At 57.6% G+C, this 18485-nt stretch overlaps 5 protein-coding genes across 5 annotated transcripts; 1 reads left to right on the top strand and 4 right to left on the bottom strand.

Annotated features, from left to right (window-relative positions):
• Positions 1–353: 353 nt before the first annotated feature.
• Positions 354–3835, bottom strand: JCM15063_001121 (uncharacterized protein; the record flags this gene model as incomplete). The annotated part of the gene is made up of 8 exons (XM_076677910.1): positions 354–531; positions 614–758; positions 824–2582; positions 2656–2729; positions 2790–3120; positions 3195–3561; positions 3629–3655; positions 3741–3835. The coding sequence occupies 8 exons, from the start codon at positions 3833–3835 to the stop codon at positions 354–356; spliced, it is 2976 nt and encodes a 991-aa protein (XP_076534866.1).
• An 888-nt stretch (positions 3836–4723) lies between these two features.
• JCM15063_001120 (uncharacterized protein) lies at positions 4724–5818 on the top strand (the record flags this gene model as incomplete). Its single annotated transcript, XM_076677909.1, has 1 exon — positions 4724–5818. One exon carries the CDS (start codon positions 4724–4726, stop codon positions 5816–5818), a length of 1095 nt encoding a protein of 364 aa, XP_076534865.1.
• Positions 5819–6551: 733 nt separating this feature from the next.
• Positions 6552–12693, bottom strand: JCM15063_001119 (uncharacterized protein; the record flags this gene model as incomplete). The annotated part of the gene is made up of 17 exons (XM_076677908.1): positions 6552–6705; positions 6777–7027; positions 7102–7257; positions 7338–8289; positions 8371–8520; positions 8583–8694; positions 8766–8982; positions 9050–9158; positions 9224–9341; positions 9421–9737; positions 9803–9873; positions 9942–10269; positions 10333–10592; positions 10659–10715; positions 10777–11391; positions 11456–11551; positions 11614–12693. 17 exons carry the CDS (start codon positions 12691–12693, stop codon positions 6552–6554), a joined length of 5043 nt encoding a protein of 1680 aa, XP_076534864.1.
• A 676-nt stretch (positions 12694–13369) lies between these two features.
• Positions 13370–15470, bottom strand: GPI16 (GPI-anchor transamidase subunit GPI16; the record flags this gene model as incomplete). Its single annotated transcript, XM_076677907.1, has 7 exons — positions 13370–13785; positions 13867–14070; positions 14137–14199; positions 14265–14447; positions 14513–14776; positions 14854–15189; positions 15260–15470. 7 exons carry the CDS (start codon positions 15468–15470, stop codon positions 13370–13372), a joined length of 1677 nt encoding a protein of 558 aa, XP_076534863.1.
• Positions 15471–15699: 229 nt separating this feature from the next.
• On the bottom strand, positions 15700–18330 carry JCM15063_001117 (uncharacterized protein; the record flags this gene model as incomplete). Its single annotated transcript, XM_076677906.1, has 4 exons — positions 15700–16266; positions 16335–17771; positions 17878–17990; positions 18315–18330. The coding sequence occupies 4 exons, from the start codon at positions 18328–18330 to the stop codon at positions 15700–15702; spliced, it is 2133 nt and encodes a 710-aa protein (XP_076534862.1).
• Between the last annotated feature and the right edge of the window lie 155 nt (positions 18331–18485).

Here is an 18485-nt window from a genome sequence, read left to right as displayed (position 1 = left end):
CGAGGCGCCCGTTGCGGGGAGGTCCGCTGATTGGCTGGGAGGTCCACGCGCGCGCGCCGAAGGGAACCGGGGCGCCCTGATCGGTACGATCTGCGATCACCTTGTCGAACAGACGTGGTCGAGCTTCGAGCTTATTCCTGACAGAGCCTTGCACACTATGATACACAGTGCACGCTTTGCTCGAAGAAAAAGGGCTCGACTGGGGGAGAATATTCAGACCCTCTCCCCTGGCAAGACTGCAAGAGCAGCACGGGCACAGCGGATCGCGGGTCACCGAGCCAGATTCTCTTGAGCGATCAGTACAGTGTGTATACAGTACGGGCTCCCTATCGGGCGTGCGCCGGAAACTTTCGTTACATTTTGGCCAGTTTGGCTTCATCGGCAATCTGTTCGGGAGACGGCGTCGCAGGGACGTTCGAAGGAGACGACGTAGCCGGCTCTTCATGCAGAGTCGCCGGGATGTCCATGTCTTGCGGCTTCTGCGAGTTGGGCTCGGATCGCGCGACCGTCACCGGAATCCTTTCGTAAAACCTGATCAAGCACGTTCCAGGCCGGGTTCAGCACATCCGGGATTTGGGCGTAAGAACGACGGTAGAGAGAGTCTAGGGCGTACAGCATGTATGCTTTGCTTTTGAGCACCTCGGCCTCGGTCACATGGTGCACATCCTCGTCGGACGTGAAGAACCACTTGCGCTCGCCTTTGCCCATGTTCTGACCTTTTCCGTATCGGTTCGACAGGACATAGGCAGCGTAATGACCTGTACAATGATGTTTGTCTTTAGCCATACAGGGTCGACAGCGGCCAAGAGGACCAAAGACGGACCCGTATCGATCGTTCCAAAGTGCACGACCACAGCATAGAGTCGATATTTCGCCCCCTGACTCTCCTTTTCGATTTCAATTGTCTCAGAGGTCTCGCCAGGATTCGAAAGCAGAGCAGACTGGTCACCGCCAGCCTTGACTTCTTCCGCTGCGGGCTTCTTCTTGCCAGACGGGCCCCAGTGTTTCCAATGAGCCCTGTGCGCCTGGTCAATCTCCTCGACGTAAGGGTTTTTCGGCGGTTTGCCGCGTGGCGCGAGGAACGGCGTGAGATCCATCTCCTTCGGAAACGAGACAGGGTCGTCCCGTTTCTTGAGGTTCACAAACGCCGAGCCGAACAAGGACGACTTGGAAGTCTGCATGAACCGTTTCAAGTGGATCACAAGGACCGGAGGGAGTTCGGCTGGACTGATCAGGTATCGTTTGTGCGCGCGACGAAGGATTTGGCGTTGAGCTTTCGGAGGTGCTTTGCCGAGCGGAGCCGGCGGCGTAGGCGCGGGCGAGCTCGCAGCCGGAATTGCAGACTTGTGTGTCGAGGCAGACACGATCGAGGGAGGCTGCACGGGATGAGCCGTTGTGCCGCCAGCTGCGGTGCCAGCGAGTGAAAGGTTGCCCATATTGGATTCGACAACTCTGATATTCTCAGCCGTCAGAGGCAATTTTGACGCTTCAATCGCCGGTCCGCCGGTGAGACTGTCTGCGTCTCCGTTGAGATCCGACGCTGAGAATTCGTCGTCTTCGTCTTCGGTTGTGTCGAGGGCGTTCTCTGAGACATCGCCGCTGTCGGAGTACACGAGCGAAGTTTGACTCGCCGTAGAAGCTGAGAAATTGCGTCGAGCGGCATGCTGCTGCGGCATCGGCGGGACAAGGGTGTTTGGCGGGGAGACAAGACCATCCAATGGAGCGCCATCGACGTCTTCCGTAGCGATCTGAGGGAGCTCGGTCGGCCGCATGACGGGCGAGTTCTTGGCCGTCACATCGGCGTCGCCCTCGAAGTCGGAACCTTTGACCTTCTCCCCGCGCTTGAGCGCTCTAGCCGTACGCCGCTGCATTTTCCGTTGCATCTTTTCCTCCTTGTGCTTGATCTCGAGTTCGGGGTTCAAGCATTTCCAGCAGTTCCGGCACGCAAACGAATTCTCCCCTTCGAGCACTTCGACAGATGTGAATTGGCGGAAGCATTCGAATAGATCCGTATTCTGCCAGTCGACGTCTCGCGCTCGTTGCGCAGACGAGGACGTCCCCGTCGAGGCGATAGATGATAGTGAGTCAGTCGAAGCGGAAGTGCCGGGAGGACGAGCAACGCGTAGTCCCGGCGGCAGTGCTGGAATTGGCCCGGGAACGTCGACGAGAACCCTGCGGATATACGAGATCTGTTCTGGCGTTGGTCGAGGGATCTTGCCTTTCCCATGTCGGTGAAAGTGAGATCGGCCACCATTGGACCCTTGGCTGAGATGCGACAGGGCGCGACCGAGAGGAGATGGGTCCCGCGAGCTTCTCGCTGATGAATTTGGCGGTTTAAGCGAAGAGCGCGAGAGTCGTGTCGGGTCAAGCGAATTGTGGCGGGACCGGGGTTTGCCTCCAGAAAGCGGTCGGATCTTTTCTTCGTCGGTTTCGTCTGCCTCCGAAGGCGATGCGCTCGCCTCGTTCTCGCTCAAGGAGATTCGGCGCGACAGCTCTTCCTTGTTCGTATCGGAGCTAGCAGAGTCCGAACCCTGCTTTTTGCGCGAGAAACTCGATTGAAGAGCTCGACGTACACGATCGCGCTGAGGAGAAATAGCGAGCGTCAGTCCGTTGTTGATCATTATTTGGATGGTAGCAGTCCAGAAAGCAGCCTACTTTGCGCATGCGAGTGCCGGACTCGTCCTTGAGCGAAAGAGACAAGTCCATGAAGTCTTCTTTTGTCAGCGAGACTGTACGGGCACAAGGTGTCAGCTGGCGATGATAAGAGCAAGACTGAACCGGGTACATACCGTTCTTGCACTCGTCGCAAATGATGAAGCTCGCCAATTTGCCTTCGAAAACGCTGCCAACGAACGGTCGCCTTTTCACTACGGTTGAGTCTCGTGCAACCTGTTCCTGCTCCGAATCGGTGTCTGAAGAGGAAGAGTCGCTCGAAGACGAGCCTGAGCTCGTTGCGTCGCTCTCGTGTCCGTCAACGTCGGTCGTGTATCCGTTCTGTGCGGACACTTCGGTATGGGCTTCGTCGGCCGGCGTGGAGCCTGGCCGGACAGTTTCAGTCCGACCTTGCATGGTCGGTCTCCGTTGCGATGCTCTCTCGGCGGCTTGGATCTTCTTGATCAACTGTCGAAAGGGCAAGAGGATTGCGATCATCAGTTGAATGCGAGCGTGTGTATCGAAATCAAATGAAAGCATACGTCTTGTTCTTCCATCATGATGCCGTCGATCAAGTGTCGCAGGAGCTCATGCGAATCCTGTTGAGTCGCTTCGGCGTACTCCTCATATTTGAGGCTCAACTGCCGCAACAGGCCTTTCGGGTTGAACACTTTTTTGCCGAGCGTGCCATCCGCGTTCTTGTCTGAGACCGGGTCGAGCTTGCCGAGAAGGACGAGTAGTGCAGCGGTCATAGGGATCGGGCTCGGCAGCTGTTCGAGGTCCGGATTGTAAGACGGCGAAGCGGGTGACAGCGCTTCTAGCGCCGGAGACGAGGCAGGCGCTTCCGAGATGATTTCAGTGAGGGGTTCGGTGGCCGATAACGACTGGACAATCGTGTTGTAGAAACATCTGGCGGAAAGCTCGGCCGAGTCAGCACGCGTGAGGCTCACCAGTCTCGATGAGACAGAATACTCACGAATTGCCCAGGTTGACGAGACCGACACTGTAAGCGCGAAAGAACCGCAGGGTCAGATCCGATGCATACGTACGAGCGAGAGCGACATGGTCGAGACTGAGAGTAGCTTTACTGGAAGATGTCCTTGATGAGGTCCTCCCTCGATGCAGTGCTCGAGCTAGAGCTGCGCCTGCCCGACAAGAGGGCTATGCTGCTTCTGCGTCGCATACTAACCGAGGGCGAGCGAGAGCGACGAGCGCTGGTAGCCTGTAGACAGCAGCCGCGAGCGAAGGTCGCACACCTCGGTAAGGTCAGCCTGTGGGCTTACGGGGTGCAAGATCGCCTGCGAGTACTGCTCGACCTCGGGAGATCGCACGATCGGTGACGCCGTCTCCGCAAAGAGCGGAATTTTCCCCAGGTTCCCAGCGCTTCGGGGTCACCGTTGCACGGCGAGAGACTGGTACACTGCTCACCTGCGATGTAGGAAGGTAGATCTAGACAGAAGCCTAGAAGGACCGAAAGGGCAGTCGGTGAGGTAGTCGAGAGCGCGGCGGGAGCACCTCGGTGGAGGCGTTCCGGAAGATTGGGCGGCGTGAGCGAGTCGCTTGGTCGACGGACGGCACTGTTTTCGCGGCGCAAGTCCTTCCTGACGTGTGCTGCGTAGTATGGGCGCGAAATAGGTGTAACCGAGCGAGCTCCGGGTCGAGCAGAGAGGGCGCAACCCGCACCCGCAGCTTCTTGTTAACGATGACTGTACTTTTTTCTGCCAACACTGGCTTGCGTCGCAGCTCGTCGAGGACAGCAAAAGGGCTTCGAGTGCATCGTGAGATCTTCACAGGAGTTAAGATCTCGCCAGCGCAGCTACTCGAAATTAGCGAAAAATCGAACCGGCGCAGCTGGCGTTGAGTGCGTTCATCGCTTGCGGCATCTTAGCGGATCACGTGCGGGTACAAGCCCATCTCTGACGGGATCTCGCATTCCCGTGCTCTGCGGATATCGTATCATCCGCCGGATGCGCGTAGCGTCGCGTTTCATCAAACTCGAGAGGTGTGTCCCGCGGAACTCATCATCGCGCACGATGACTGAACAGCGATATTGACAGTCGGTCGACCAGATATGTCTGCCTTGACGTCTCCAGCTAACGCGGACCCCAACTTTCCTCCTAACCTATCCATCGCGCCTTCCTCGAGGCGCTCGCACCTCGGTACGAGCGATGTCACCGCGGATGCAGGCCGCGACGACGCCGCACAAGACATCGCACAGTACGGTATAGCTGGAAGGACCTGGGAGGCGGCGTACCTTCTCCAGCAGTATCTCGCGCCTCCGCCGCCGATTCCTTCCCGAGCTCGTCCAACTTTTGACCCTCCAAATCCCCTCGGCTCGGACCCAGACTCGTCACCGGCAGAGCCTCGTCGTCGCGTCGTTCTCGAGATAGGCAGCGGGACTGGATATCTCTCCCTTTCGATCGCACCCCACCTCGCTGCAACCGACACGCTCGTGCTTACCGACCTTGAAAACGTATGCCCGCTGCTCGACAAGAACCTTGGCGATGCGCGCCGGCGATGGATCAAGGATCGTCCTGACCGCGCTCTGCCTATCTGCCTCGTGCGTCCGTTGCCGTGGGGCGAATCGTCTTTTCTTGAGCACATCCGGCAGCAAGATCTCCTACCGGACGTCGTCCTCGCTTCCGACCTCGTCTACTTCCCGTTCCTGTACCCTCCACTGTTACGCACTCTACTCGGACTGACCGAGCACGGTTCGCCAACCTTACTGTTCAGCTACAAGATTCGAAGCCTCGTGAGGGAACAGCCGTTCTGGGAAGCGTTCGGCAGATGGTTCGAGTTCGAGGCAGTGCAAATCGGTCAATTAGAAGAGCGCGGTGACAACGAAGGAGGAAAAGACCGGGAGCAAGAAGGAGACCGAGAAGTGCAAGGATCTGCCTCGGAAGCGCGGCAGCGGATTGTCTGGAGTCGTTTTGGGGCGGCCAAACGCCAATCTTGCACGGTCGACCACGTTAACGACTCGGACCTCGACGAGCTATACGTCTTTGTCGCTCATCGACGCGCCGCGACCCGCGGAATCTCGCAACTTCTCGAAGGGCGTACGACCACGGACGAAGATCTCATGTTTGGGAGGAACGGGCTAGAGGGCGAAATCAGTGGTGGAACCAGGTTCGAAGAAATGCTCCTCAACGCGTTGGAATGGGATTGAATGCATGGTATCGTGCGAACGCATGCTCGCTCTCGATACCAGCACAACTATTTGCAGCGAGGCACGTGTTGAAGAGAGACGCTCATTGTTGCACAGAGAGCCGCGGCTCCGAGACAAAATGCTGGTATGGTCGAGTGGTCTAAGACGGCAGATTTAAGCTTTACCTCTGCTTTCCTCACGGAAGGCAAGAGGAATATGTTTCCTGCTCTCGCAAGAGGCGAGGGTTCGAACCCCTCTGCCAGCAAGAGCTACTTTTTATTGCCGTCCTCGACGAGCAGCAACATGAGGCTGCCATCACGATGGGATGCGACTCGCTTTCTGAAACCGAGCCAGAGCGACACGCTAACGCTCGACATGTGAAGTCGCGATACTCGTGGACCCGCAAACGCAAGAAGAAACTTTGTTGATCATGACAAGAGATCCTAACCCAGTATGCAATAGAGAGAGACTATACAAGGGGAATAGCGTACAGCGTTGTGTCGATATGAGTGCCGGGGGAAAAAAGTAAAGCGAGTAGACGCGAGAAAGGAGAAGAAAAGAAAATCCCAAATGACGAGAGACGATAGACGAGACGCGACAAACGCACAGTGAGAATCAGGGCCTGAAAGAGTACGACGGCTCAGGGAAGGCGTAAAGGTGTATAAGAGAAGCCAACAAATTAGGAAACTGAGAAAATGCGTGTATAAATCCCATGAAACCTTGCGGGGGTAGCGAAATGGTACAATTCGTACAGTCAGAACACCCGGTTGTTGTTGACCGAGGCGTGACTTCCGTTGGATTGCGAAGTCATAGAGCGTTTTATGTCGGTGGATCCGTGCGGCGGCGAAGGCGATGACGATGGCGATGGCGCCTTTTTCAGCCAGCCACCTCGTTCCCAGGCACCTGGCCTAATGCGATCGAGAGCGTGTAGATGGTGAGTCAAGTGAGCTGACGCTAGCCGAATCGAAAATGAACGGACCTGTAAACGCTTTTATTCCGCACTTCCGGGTCACAGGCTGCCAGCATGAGCACTCTCAAACGATCAAAGGCGAGGGGCTTGAGCGCCCAGCCGTCCAAGCCGGCTGTAGCAATCGTGTGACGCTCCCGCTCGGGGAGCGATGCGGAGACGGCGAGGATCGGAACGCGGTTATTGCTGATGGTCGTCGCCCTCCGCTTCGCTTCCGGTATCGGAGATTCTTGTTCAATACGGCGAATATTTTCGGTTGCTTCCTAAAATTGCACAATGCGGTCGTCGGTCAGCGAGATCAGCGCAGGGAGATCAAAGCGATCAAGCAAGGACTTACGAGTCCACCCATAATTGGCATTTGCAAGTCCATTAGTATGATATCGAATTCGCGATCCTCCTCAAATTTGCGTACAGCTGCACCACCGTGCTCGACGACAACGACATCGTGCCCGTCCTTCTTCAGTCGCTGTTGAATGATCATGCGATTGACCAGCTGCATGTCGTACATCAAAGAGATCAGTCACGTGCCGTTGAAATGAACGCCCGCCAAACGATTGGCAGAATAAAACGTACCTCATCCTCGACAACCAAGACCCGCATTTTTGGAATGCCTTCAGTCGTTGCGTTCGGCAAAGATCCCTTCCGGTACTCGCTCACGTGCCTCAGACTCGAACTGGAGCTCGCACTCGATGGCGGCCCAGCGAGGGAGGACGAGGCGGCGCTTTGCGATGAAGAATGACCGCCATGCGCTTTCTGAGGAGACTCGGGCGTTGATGGTCGTGGTGTTCGGTCTTCGACGACGTTCTCCATGGCAGAAACAGAGACCCGCCTGTTACCAACTTGCGATGTTGCCCGTGGATCAGGGTCCGCAGTTGCAGATACCGCCGGGAGCGAAACATTCGATACGAGCGGCGAGCGGACGTGCTGCTGGTGACGGCTGGAATCGCTTCTGGCGGGTGCCGCCTGTGCCTGTCGCGATGTGTCGGGTTCGGCGAAGTTATCCGAGGACAGTCGAGACGCCCGAAGAGGAGTCTCAGCATCCTTGATATGGATCTGCCCGCGTCGGTCCCTGGCTGGACGACGATGGGGATCGAGCAGCGACGACATGGCAGCGGGTCCCGACATGCGCGACTGTCCCGAATGTGCTGTGCGGAAAGACAGGGCTGAACGCGATGAGCGACTGGAAGAGGTCGAGTTAGCCGAGACCGATTTCGCCGCTGCAGAAGGCGAGTCCATATGCGACGATGACATGGCTTGAATGAGCGAGTCGATATCGGAAGTCGAAGAGTCGGCAGACGTCCGCGATCCATTCGAAGTCTTGCTCTTGCGCCTGACGAGAGGTTGTTCAGAACTGCCGGGCACAACCTCTCGCTGTTGTCCGTCATCGTGATTGAGGGCGAGCTCGCTTGCGGACTGTTGTCCGGTTGGCGACGACTCCAGAGGAGCCAGGCGGAAAGGGAGCACGAACGTGAACTTGGATCCCTCGCCCACTTTGGACTCGACTTGTAGCTGACCGTCGAGATTGCTGCGCGAGAAGAGTACAAAAGCGTCGGCGATCAACCCTGTGGAAGGTTCATCGCGATTGAAAGTTCTAATTCAAACTCACCGGACAATTCGAGCGACAACTGCCAAACCCAAGCCTACCGACGTTTCCGTCTCTTCCGATCGCTCCTGGTCACCCACAGTCGAGACTTGCTCGAACTGACGGAAGATGGCTTCAAGTTTGCGCTCTGGAATCCCGGATCCAGTGTCCGTGCTAATTCGATACAAAGCTTGAGTGAGTTTGAGCGGGCTCAGGTGTGTCGAGAAGGCACTAACATGGTGATACCGATCCGGATGGAATCTTTCTTCTGCTCGAGAGCGTCCTCGAGGTCGTTATCTACCAGCTCCCCCCACTCGACGAGGATACCACCCTCTTTCGTGTGTTTGACTGCATGGAGCGAGGGACGGGCCAGGTCAGACAGTCGTGAATAATTGACAAGGTCGCACAAGGGCACTCACGGGCGTTTCCTACGACATTCGTGACGATCTGTCGCACTTTGGCGCGATCGCCGAGGACTGTTAACGGCGTTCCCGAGGGATTCTCGACGATGTCGAGCGTAATGCCCCGGCGCTCGCATTCGTCACGGTGCACAAGGACGGCTTCATCGAGAGTCTTGCCAATATTAAACGGATCCGTTAGGAAGAGTTCGTTGCCTTTCTCGGTGCGCGTCAGATCCTGAAAGGTACGGCGCAATGGTTAGGTACGGTAGTCTTGTCTAGGGCTGATGAGTAATCAGACGAACCAAGAGGTCATTGATAACGTGAATTAGGGATTTCGATGCGGCATGACTCCGTTCGAGGTTGTCGCGGACTTCGCCTTGTATCGGCCCATCCAGCGCGAGTTCGAGATAGCTACAAGATTTCGTTAAATACATCAGCGGTCGATGAGCGCTTGAAAAAAGAGCGGCTAAACTCACTTGATGATTGCGTTGAGCGGCGTGCGGACTTCATGGCTTGCGTTCGCAAGAAGGAGATTCGTGAGTTGACTTCTGGCAAGAGCGTTTTCCTTTTCTCGCCAGACAGCAATGAATTTGCCTGTGCGCGATGCAAGGGGTTTCGTAAGAAGGGTGAGTCGGAGCGCGCCGGATGTGAGCAGATTTCGAAAAGACCGTACCGTAGACCAAGCACAGGACACCGGCTGTTTCCTTCTCCTCGTCCGTCCAAGCACGACTCTTGCCGGTGACCTTCTCTGTCCATAATTTGAAGGATCTCCGAGGCTCGAGCGGACGATAATCCGAACCCTGAGTCTTGTTCGCGTAGGGGTTGCCGGCCCATTGCACCTCTGACACGACTCCTTTGCGGAAGAAGACGATGAAGTCTTTGCCCTCGCTTGACAGTGGCACGATGAGCATGCCAGATACGAGTCCAAATCCGGGTGGATATTCGATGTCGGGGTAGTCTTGCTTGATGTCCGCAGTGTGCTGCATGCTCCTTTCGAACGTTGCAATCGACGATCAGCGACGGACTAAACGGGATGGACGAAGCGTGAAACGGACTTGTAACACTTGACCCGTAGATACTCTAGGACAGCCAGCAGTTCCTGCGAGTTCTTGACCGGTCCAAGAATCTGCGGTCACGTCAAGTCAGTATGCGAAGAGGTAGCGGTGAATATCCAGTGAATGTGCTGAGATCTACCTTGGCTTCATCGCCGATACTCAGGATTCCGAAATCGGCCTTGAACAGGTCGAGAAGGTCTTCGGCTTTGGCGACAATGTATCCGCTCGGGTTTGCATCGGAAGCCTCCGTGTTGATTAGCTTGCGAGCTTGCAATCTCCGAGCATAGGAGATTCTTTCGATATTACGCGAAATGGATTCGCCGAGCAGTTTGCATAGTTGGCGGACGGGGAACGAAACGCGATGACCGAAACGTCCATACGTGTGTAGCGCAAGAAGGCCCCAGAGGTCGCCGAAGGCTGTGATCGAAACCGACATCGACGAGCGCACCCCCATGTTACCGAGGTACCTGCAGCGACGAGATAGAAGTCAGTTATCTGTTTGTGAGAGGATTGAGCAGAAGTAGGCGTACTTGATGTGGATTGGACTCATGGCGCGCAGGTGACAATGTGTCATGTCGAGCGGAGTTTCGACCTCGCTCATGTCTCGACAGCACAGGCGCGCGGTCGGTTGGTCGCGGTCATAGAGAACTCGGACTTTGTTGATGCGATACAGATCTCGGGCCTGTGCCGGAATATCTGACGCGGGGAAGTTGAGCCCTCGGAACAAGTCTTTTGTGCGCGACCAGTCCACCTGTTCCGCGACGACGCGACCGTTCCACTGCTCGTCAAACTGCGAAAAGGAGAGATATCCTTGTCAGACACGTCTCATGGCGCGGAAAGCGGAAGCGGTTCTCACTTGGTAGACCATCACGCGATCGAATTCTGTGAGTTCGCGGAACACTCCAGCAACGATCTTTTGCGCACGACGAGATAAGCGCGAGCAGCACAGCGTGTAGAGCATCGAGAGAACGGACCTTCAGGAATGAGCCGAGGTCTTCTGCCTTGCCGAGCTGTTCGTTGATCTGGCCCAGCAGGCCGAGAACATCCAGTTCGCCCATGGCCCTCGAAGTATTGCGATTTCGGCGCCGAGCCTGAGTGGCTTTCGCTCGCGCGAGTACCCGGAGCGGCTTGGCGAGTGATACCGTCGATTCGTGTAGTTCGGCTTCTGACGGGTTGATCAAACCCTTCTCTCCGTAAAGTTCTGGCTCGGCGAACCCGACGCGCTCGTCCGCTGTGATTGGTTCGGCAGAAATCGTGCTGAGCGGATTGAGCTGATCGTCTACGAGCTCGAGTTCGAGCACGATCAATTTTGGCCGAGTCTCTCGTGCAGGTCGGTGGATCGCAGCATGGCAGGTCCATTCGAGGCGTTCGGGACTTTGCGCATCGCGAGTACCGGTTCCTGGTAGCCCAACACCGGAGAGGGTGAAATTGTAAGGGCCCGTCTCCTCGTTGGACGGATCATTGTCGCGATCATCCACGGCATCGAGGGCATCAAAGAGGGCATCAGCCTCGTCTTCGGTCAGAAGATCTGTCAGACAATTGGCCTGGAACAGGGTCTTGGGTGGGAGGCCGAGAATGAATCCCGAGTTCTGGTGCGCAAATGATTCCGTGAGCGAGAGCGCAAATCGATTCGAAGAGCAAGTGCGGACGGACCTCGGAAACCTGCCGCACAACTAGCCGGTCGTCGTCCTCTTGTTCAAACGCCACAAGCACGCCAAACGCTTGCACTGCGCCGGGTGCATGAATCGGCTGTCAAAGATCTCTAAATCAGCCACCAGGCTCACAGTTCGAAACTTCTGCAGGCTCCTCACCTCGTCCTCGCAGGTGAGCAGCTGCCCTTCGCGTCCTGTCAGCACGACAACTTTGCCATCTTCCGTGATTTGATGTTCGAAGCGAGAAGTGAGAATGAGAGGTCGATTCGAAGTCGCGCTGCTGCGCGAACCAGTGTCTGTACTTGCTGCCTCCCTTGGCAAGTTGACTTTGGTTCCGACTGGTCGCATCTCGGCGCCAAAAGCCGCTTTGTCGGCGAAGTCACGCTCTTGAACGTCCGAAGACTGCTCTAACCGAGTCGCTCGCTTCTGATCGCAGATCTCGGTGTCGTCGGGGGCGTCTTCGGCTTCCGAATCAGGATCTCCCAGCTTGGCATGTGTGGTCGGCTCGGGCAAGTACGGATCGAGAGAAGCGAGAGAAGAAGGATGGTCTGACGCATTGCGAGACGAGGTGGAATCCTTGTCGCCAGTGGTATCGATGGCCCCTGTCGGCGTCTGGCCGCTCGAGTTCCGCCGCGGAGGCGATGGCCGATCAACTGACCCCGGTCCTTCACTGCCTTGCTCGCTGACCCGATCAATGTTGCCCGCACGGCGATTCGACCCTCCGCTCGTCCTGACACTCGATGAGATCGACTCGGGGCCTTTACTGCGTTTGCTGCTCGTCGCAGACGGCGAAGTGACACGATCGGTGCTCGTGGAAGGGTACATGACCGTCCGCATGGGAAAGTATCGAGCTGCGCTGCCGCCGAGATCGGGAGCAACGCGGCTAGTGGTCGATTCGGCCGAAGACACGGATCGTGCGCCCGTCGGCGAGAGCACCTCGGGGGCGTGGAAGGAGTTCGGGAATCCATTCGACGTGGTCGTTGGCGGCGGTAGCGCGATGAACGAGGGTCGAGCCGTAGGCGCAGGGCGAGACGCGCGGGGCGAAGTCGGTCCCATACTGAGTGTGCGGCTGATGGGGAAGGATCGGACGGCCGGAGCCGAGTCGCTGTCTGTCACTGGCGCTTGTGGCGCGTCCGACTGATGGGCCGAAGCCGGTGATGAGCGAGTCTGGTCAAGCGAGAAGGGCGAATCGAGAGGTGTCGGATTGAGACCGGACTGGCTCGCGAGGGGCACTCCCATTCGGCAGGGTGTCAGAAGCTCGTCTCGTGCGTCCCAAGTCGAGTATCGTGGCGCAGAGGGCGGCGGGCGAGATGACGCGAAGGACCCTGGAGAGTTTGGAGTGGAGGCCCCGGATGCGCGAGCGCTACAGGATCCACGAGCTCGTTCTGCTTAGAGATCGGTGGAAACTGACGCTCTGCCCTCGCTGTCTACGTCGTCGATTCGCAGGCGCCAGATGAGATGGAGGGGCGATGAAATTCTTCCGAGGCGTGAGGGATTGTCTAGGCGTAATTAAAAATTGAGAATACAATTACTGCAGCTGTCGGCACGATGATCGCCGCTGATCGGAACGTGTGCGGCTTTCGCTCCGCCGATTTTGCTCGGGTCCAGCGCCTGCAGGCGTGCAATGGCCGCCGATGGTTCGTGAGAAGAACAGAAAACAGTGTCTTTCGTCCGAGAAACAAAAGTGCTCGGAGCACTCGGCGGCCGCGGCCGTCAGCGCATGCATCCTGCGTGAATCCTTTTAACTAATTACACGCGCATCGCAGCTTCCCTCTGCTTGCGCTGGAGTGAACAGGCAGCGTGCAAGCTCGTTCAGTGAGCCTGTTCGAGCCGAAATGCAGGCTCTAAACAACAGTATTTACTGAAATTCGGCTCGGCGTAATACGTTACACTGCTGACAACCCCAAAAGTCAACCTAGAGACGTTTCACCTTGTCGTTGTCTGTTACATCGACACAGAACCATCTCCGCAGCATCCCATTGACGATGCTGCCGAAGAAGAGAGCGATCGTTGTCGATGTGAGGATGATCACGTTGTACGGCATAGAGAAATCCGGCAGTGGAAGCGACACGAGCGTTGCCGGGGTTTGGAGACGCAGTATCGACCGCTGGTTTTTGTCCGTATCACGAGGTTCCATCAGCGTTACGATGGCTCCCGGCACGGAGAAGCCTCGATTCGCGTCCGAGGGGTACTCGGTGTACCACAGCGTTGACGACTCGTAGGCGAGAGTATGTTGCGACCTGGAACGCGGCGGCAGTCGGAGTGTGACTTGTAGTGTCGTTGGGCGCAATCGTGCGATCGGAGGTACATAGTCGATCTCGCGAGCGACCGCTGATGAGCCATAAAAGTCCATCAGCCTTGGACCGACCTCAAGGTCACGATCCGGTTCACGAAGGAGGCAGGAGCACTCACTTGAGAGTGATTGACCATCGGCCACGCTATCGAGCGAGCTCACGAAACCGCGCACCCACCACGGCCAGGTTTCGACCCAGAGCACTTCCATTTCGCGGTCGAGGTGATTGGTGATCTCGACTCCGATCCTGCCGCGCTCTTGTCCGTGGCCCTGCAGCACTCTCCGCGCACTTATTGGCAAGGTTGGGAGGTGAGTCGTCGGAGCTGCTCAAGAAATGGGTGCTTAGTTCAATTAATGGCGAGCGAGCGACATCTTCTTCGAGTACCTACGGTATCGAAAGGGGTTCTCATCAGGCCAAGTCATCCTGACATCGAGACTAGCATTATTTAGAGCTGGGTCCAATCAAGCGTGAGTCAGCGGAGTTTGCAATGGAGCTTGTAGGAATCGGGATCCGTACTTTCGTTGGTCTGCCACACGACGACGTCTCTCCCGTCGAGGTGCCTGAGCTCTTTTCCGGAATTCGGTTCGATTATGAAGGGATTGACTGAATCAGTTGGCACGACGAGGTGCACCTCCGAGGCAGTCGCGACGGGACATGCAGCTTCGAGGGCGCGATCGTACAGCGACGAGAACGAGAAACCTGCCAACAGGCAAATTTAGTCGGCTTCGTGGCAGTTGCTGACTTCACGTCAGGAAACCACATACCTCTTCTTCCGAGCTGACCACTGAGCCGGTCGTGTCTGACTGGGTCGACGACGCTTCCGATACCGAGCTTGACCTCGATCTCATCAGCCATGCGTTTGAGCGCGATATCGATCAGCGTCCATTCGCCGTCAAATAGTCTGTGTGGATTCAGCAGCGAGCTGAGACCGGCATGGGAAGCGCATGGCAGCAACGAGAGGAAGGGTGTAAGCGATTCGGTACAAGCTGCAGCAAGGCGCGGCAACACGAGTCGATACAGTCGATGCCCTGTGTCGCAACATGTCACATTGAGCCATCTCTCAGAGTCGAACGAATTGGGATGGAGGGGAAACGGGCGAGCTGACCTGACTCGTCTTCGTCTCGGTCGCCTTCGAACGCGAATGCCCAGTGGGGACTCGTGGATTCCGTCTTTGCAGTTTCTCCCTCGATTCCGGCACAGAATAAGCCTCCGACGGCACCAACGAAGCTCTGCCACCGCGCGAGTTCCTCTTCCTTCGTCTCTCCCTCGAGCAGTTCCAACCATGCGACGAGCTCGATCCCGCTCGCGGGAAGCTGTGCCGGGAGTTTCAACGGCCAGTGCGAATGCCATCGGCCAGAAGACAAGGTCAGTTCAAAGGTCGTGACCCTGAACTGCCGCGAGAGTTGTGTCAAGAGTCGAGGCAGGAGAGAATGATGCTGTGCTACTCGAGTCGAATCGTCGCGGTGAGCGGCTCGGGCTTGCTCCCATGGTCGCAGCCTGAGTGTACTCACTGACTGTGTTCGAGCCGAGTTGGGTCGCCTCTTCGGTCCAGGGTCCCTTGAGGTCGAACCGAAAGTCCGAGTGGAGCTTGCCATCTGGGAACGGTGTCAGCACGAGCTGTTCCGTATACGTCTCGTCATTCGTCGAAGCATGCGATGCCAGAGCTGCCAGCACGAAGCTCAAGCCAATCAGGAGATGCGCGAGCCGGGGTCGATACCGCATTGTCTGATGAAACACAAACCTTGGAGACGTCGACGCGCGCGCCCATCTCACCTGAATTTCCTTCTCAAATGCAAATGAGATATCTAAACCGACAGGATGAGGTGTCACGCAAGTAGTTTCGCTGCATTGTAGTTCGCAAGGTGTAAAGGGACAAAGACAAGGTCTCAATATTCGGTTACACAGACAATCAATCCAAGGCAATCGCGAGAGGAAGCAGTCAGAAACCGTCTTAGGCCGCTTTGACTCCCCCTGCTCCAGCAGTCTGGAAATGGAACCGCTTCTCGACATCGCGCACTGCACTCTGGGCCGCCTCGGTCAAACTCCTATGCCTACCATGGATCGGTCGAGACACTGGCGCCGGATTAGAAGGGGGTGGCGCCAGGGTCGAGCTCGTCTCGTCTTGTGACCGTTGTCGCTGCGAGAGTTGTTGCGCAGTCGTCGGTAGCGGTGCAGGGAGAGGCGACGAAAGGGTCTGAGCGATCGAAGCCGAAGTCGGAGGGGACAGGAGTGAACCCGGAGTGCCTTGACTCGATTTCCTCGCGACGAGGCACTGCAGAGCCGCGAGCCATTTGATCTCGTCCTCCTCGCTTGGCGCACACACGAGGTACGTCCGCTTTGGCGTGATGATCTTGAAACAGTGCTCGTAATTCTTCTTGCCATCCCCGAGCGAGCGCGGGTACTCTTCCGAAGGAGTCGACAAGGGCAGACTGCGCTGACGAGTCGGAACGGACGGTCCCTCGTACTCGATCGCATCCAGGATCGCCGAGAGTGGGATCTGACGGTTCATTTTCGTGTCCTGTGTCGCGAAGCATGCCACTTGATCAGCCTGAGCCGGAAACGGGTTGCGGAAGGACAGAAACTGACCATGTGACTGCGACTGTACATGAGCATGCCACTCATGAGCACGAACCAGCGCTTGCGCCACGACTTGCGTTTGCCCTGCTTCATGAGGTACCCTGCGAGGATGACCTTGTTCGGATCGGCAAAGCCCGATTGCACCCTATTGACGCCCTTGTCTGGCTCGGGCTCGAGACTCGTTCCAGAGACTGGTTGCAGCATTGACGGCGCGGTGAGCGGCGGCGGCGGCGGTTGGGCCTGCACGGCTTGCGCAAAGTACGAATTGCTCTGCACCTGCCGCCTCGTCTTGTCCACGACGCCCGGTGTGCTCCACGACGGTCCCGCGTATGCGTCAAACCCGTCCTCGTCTTCCGAGCTCGAAACGATGCCGGGCGAAGGGCTCGGCTGACTCGCGCGCGACATGTCGTACGAGCTCGTCGAGTCGTACCCTCCCGACGACGACGCAGTGGCCTGAAGCCCTACCGGGGGTGCGAGAGATTCGCTGCCGCTGCTCATAGAACGACTCGATGCATCTTGCGACGGCAGCCGCAGGCGTTGCACCCCCGACGAGAGGAGCTGGAGGTCCGTCTCATCGATAAGAGACGGCTGCTGCAGACCCAGATGCGATTGCGGCGAGCTCGACATTTGCGGCGCGAACCCGGGCAGCCCGCTCGACGTCGAAGTCGACGCGTAGGACGACGAAGCGAGGGCAGAAGGCGAAGTGAGGGACGTCGAAGCGGTGGTCGCGTAGCTCTGAGGGAGGAACGACCGAGATTCCGTAACGCCCTGAGTCATGTTGGGGATTGGAATGGCCGATGTTGGAGTCGGAGAGGCGTGCCCTGTCGGCGTCTCGGCGGGCGAATGGCCCATCGGCGTCGGCAGGTTGTCCTCGATCGGGAGGTCGGTACTCATGACGGTCTGGCGAGCCCTCGCGTCTGAACGCGCGCGCTCAATCAGGTAACACCACTGGTTGACCTCGCCACTCGATTCGGCCTTGATGTAGTATGTCCGCCTCGGAGTGACAATGCCAAACGTGTGCGCGTGCTTCTTCATCTCAATCGGAGCGGCCATGTGGATCTCGGTGATCGGGATCAAACGCAACAGGCGATACTCCTTGTCGCTCTTGTACATGGCAAGTTGACCTCCGCGCAGCACGAACCAGCGCTTCTTCCAGGCCTTGCGCCGCTCGCCCTTCTTCATCAAGTAGGCGCTCTTGAGTGCGATGTTTTCGCTCAAACCGCCGCTGTCTCGACTCGCCCTCGACGGGGCATAGTCGTCGTGTGAGAACGTCTGGCGCGGGGGTCGACGCTCGCCATCGGACGAAGCGTCCGATTCGCTGCCGGACGCGAGCGCGTCGTCCGTCTCCGAGATGGCTGCGAGCGGGATCGTGTGACGCGGAGGCGACGGCCACGACGACTCTTCCTCTTCGCCGCCCGACTGCGCGTGAGATTGCGACGCGGAACCCTGAAACAGACAGCGAGGCGTTCGAGGTCAGACCTTGGGGAGCGCAGGACAGACAGGGGAGACTTGCGTTGCGACTCTGAGTGCTCATGCGTCTGTCGAGGTCGACCGACTCGATCGAGGGAGGCGGCGGTGCGGACACAGCGGTCGGTGAGCCGAGCTTGCGCTCGATCTCCTGCCGAGTCGGTGGCGGTGGCGCTGCCGTCGAAGCGCGGATTGGTGCTGCGTCGAGAGAGAGTTCGTCCAGGGGTCAGCGAGCATTCCTACGGCTTCCAATGCTGCTAAGTGGATGAGGCGGAGCAGGATGTATGCAGCGGAATTACCCCGCTGTTGGCCGACTGCGAGAAAGAGGGACCCTCATCGTGGATAGGCGACTGGAGAGGCAAGTCGTGGCATTTGTAGTGCAGCAGCTACTCCTTCGCGCCTGGAGGCGGCTGCCCTGGGCGTGGCGAGCGCTGTCGAGGGCGAACGAGGCGGTCCCCCCTTTCGAGCCCAAAACGGGGTACGGGCGGTACGCGAGCAGGCACACAGGCAAAGATGGCTTACGAGATGGTTCGCTCATGGTACTGCAGACACTAGTGGACTAGGGCCGCACTCGTAGCAGAGCGAGAGCGCGAGTCGGTGCGTCGAATGCGGGAACCGGATGACGGTCGAACGCTGAATAATGTCGATCCGGGACGAGACGCGCACCCCGCAATGGATGTGAGAGTATCGTGA

The sequence above is a fragment of the Sporobolomyces koalae genome (assembly GCF_050403365.1).
Source record: "Sporobolomyces koalae JCM15063 DNA, S_koalae_JCM15063T_v1_ctg11, whole genome shotgun sequence".
Lineage (NCBI taxonomy): Eukaryota > Fungi > Basidiomycota > Microbotryomycetes > Sporidiobolales > Sporidiobolaceae > Sporobolomyces > Sporobolomyces koalae.
The sequence above is the reverse complement of the archived record's forward strand: the minus strand, read 5'-3'. Positions and strand labels throughout refer to the sequence as shown.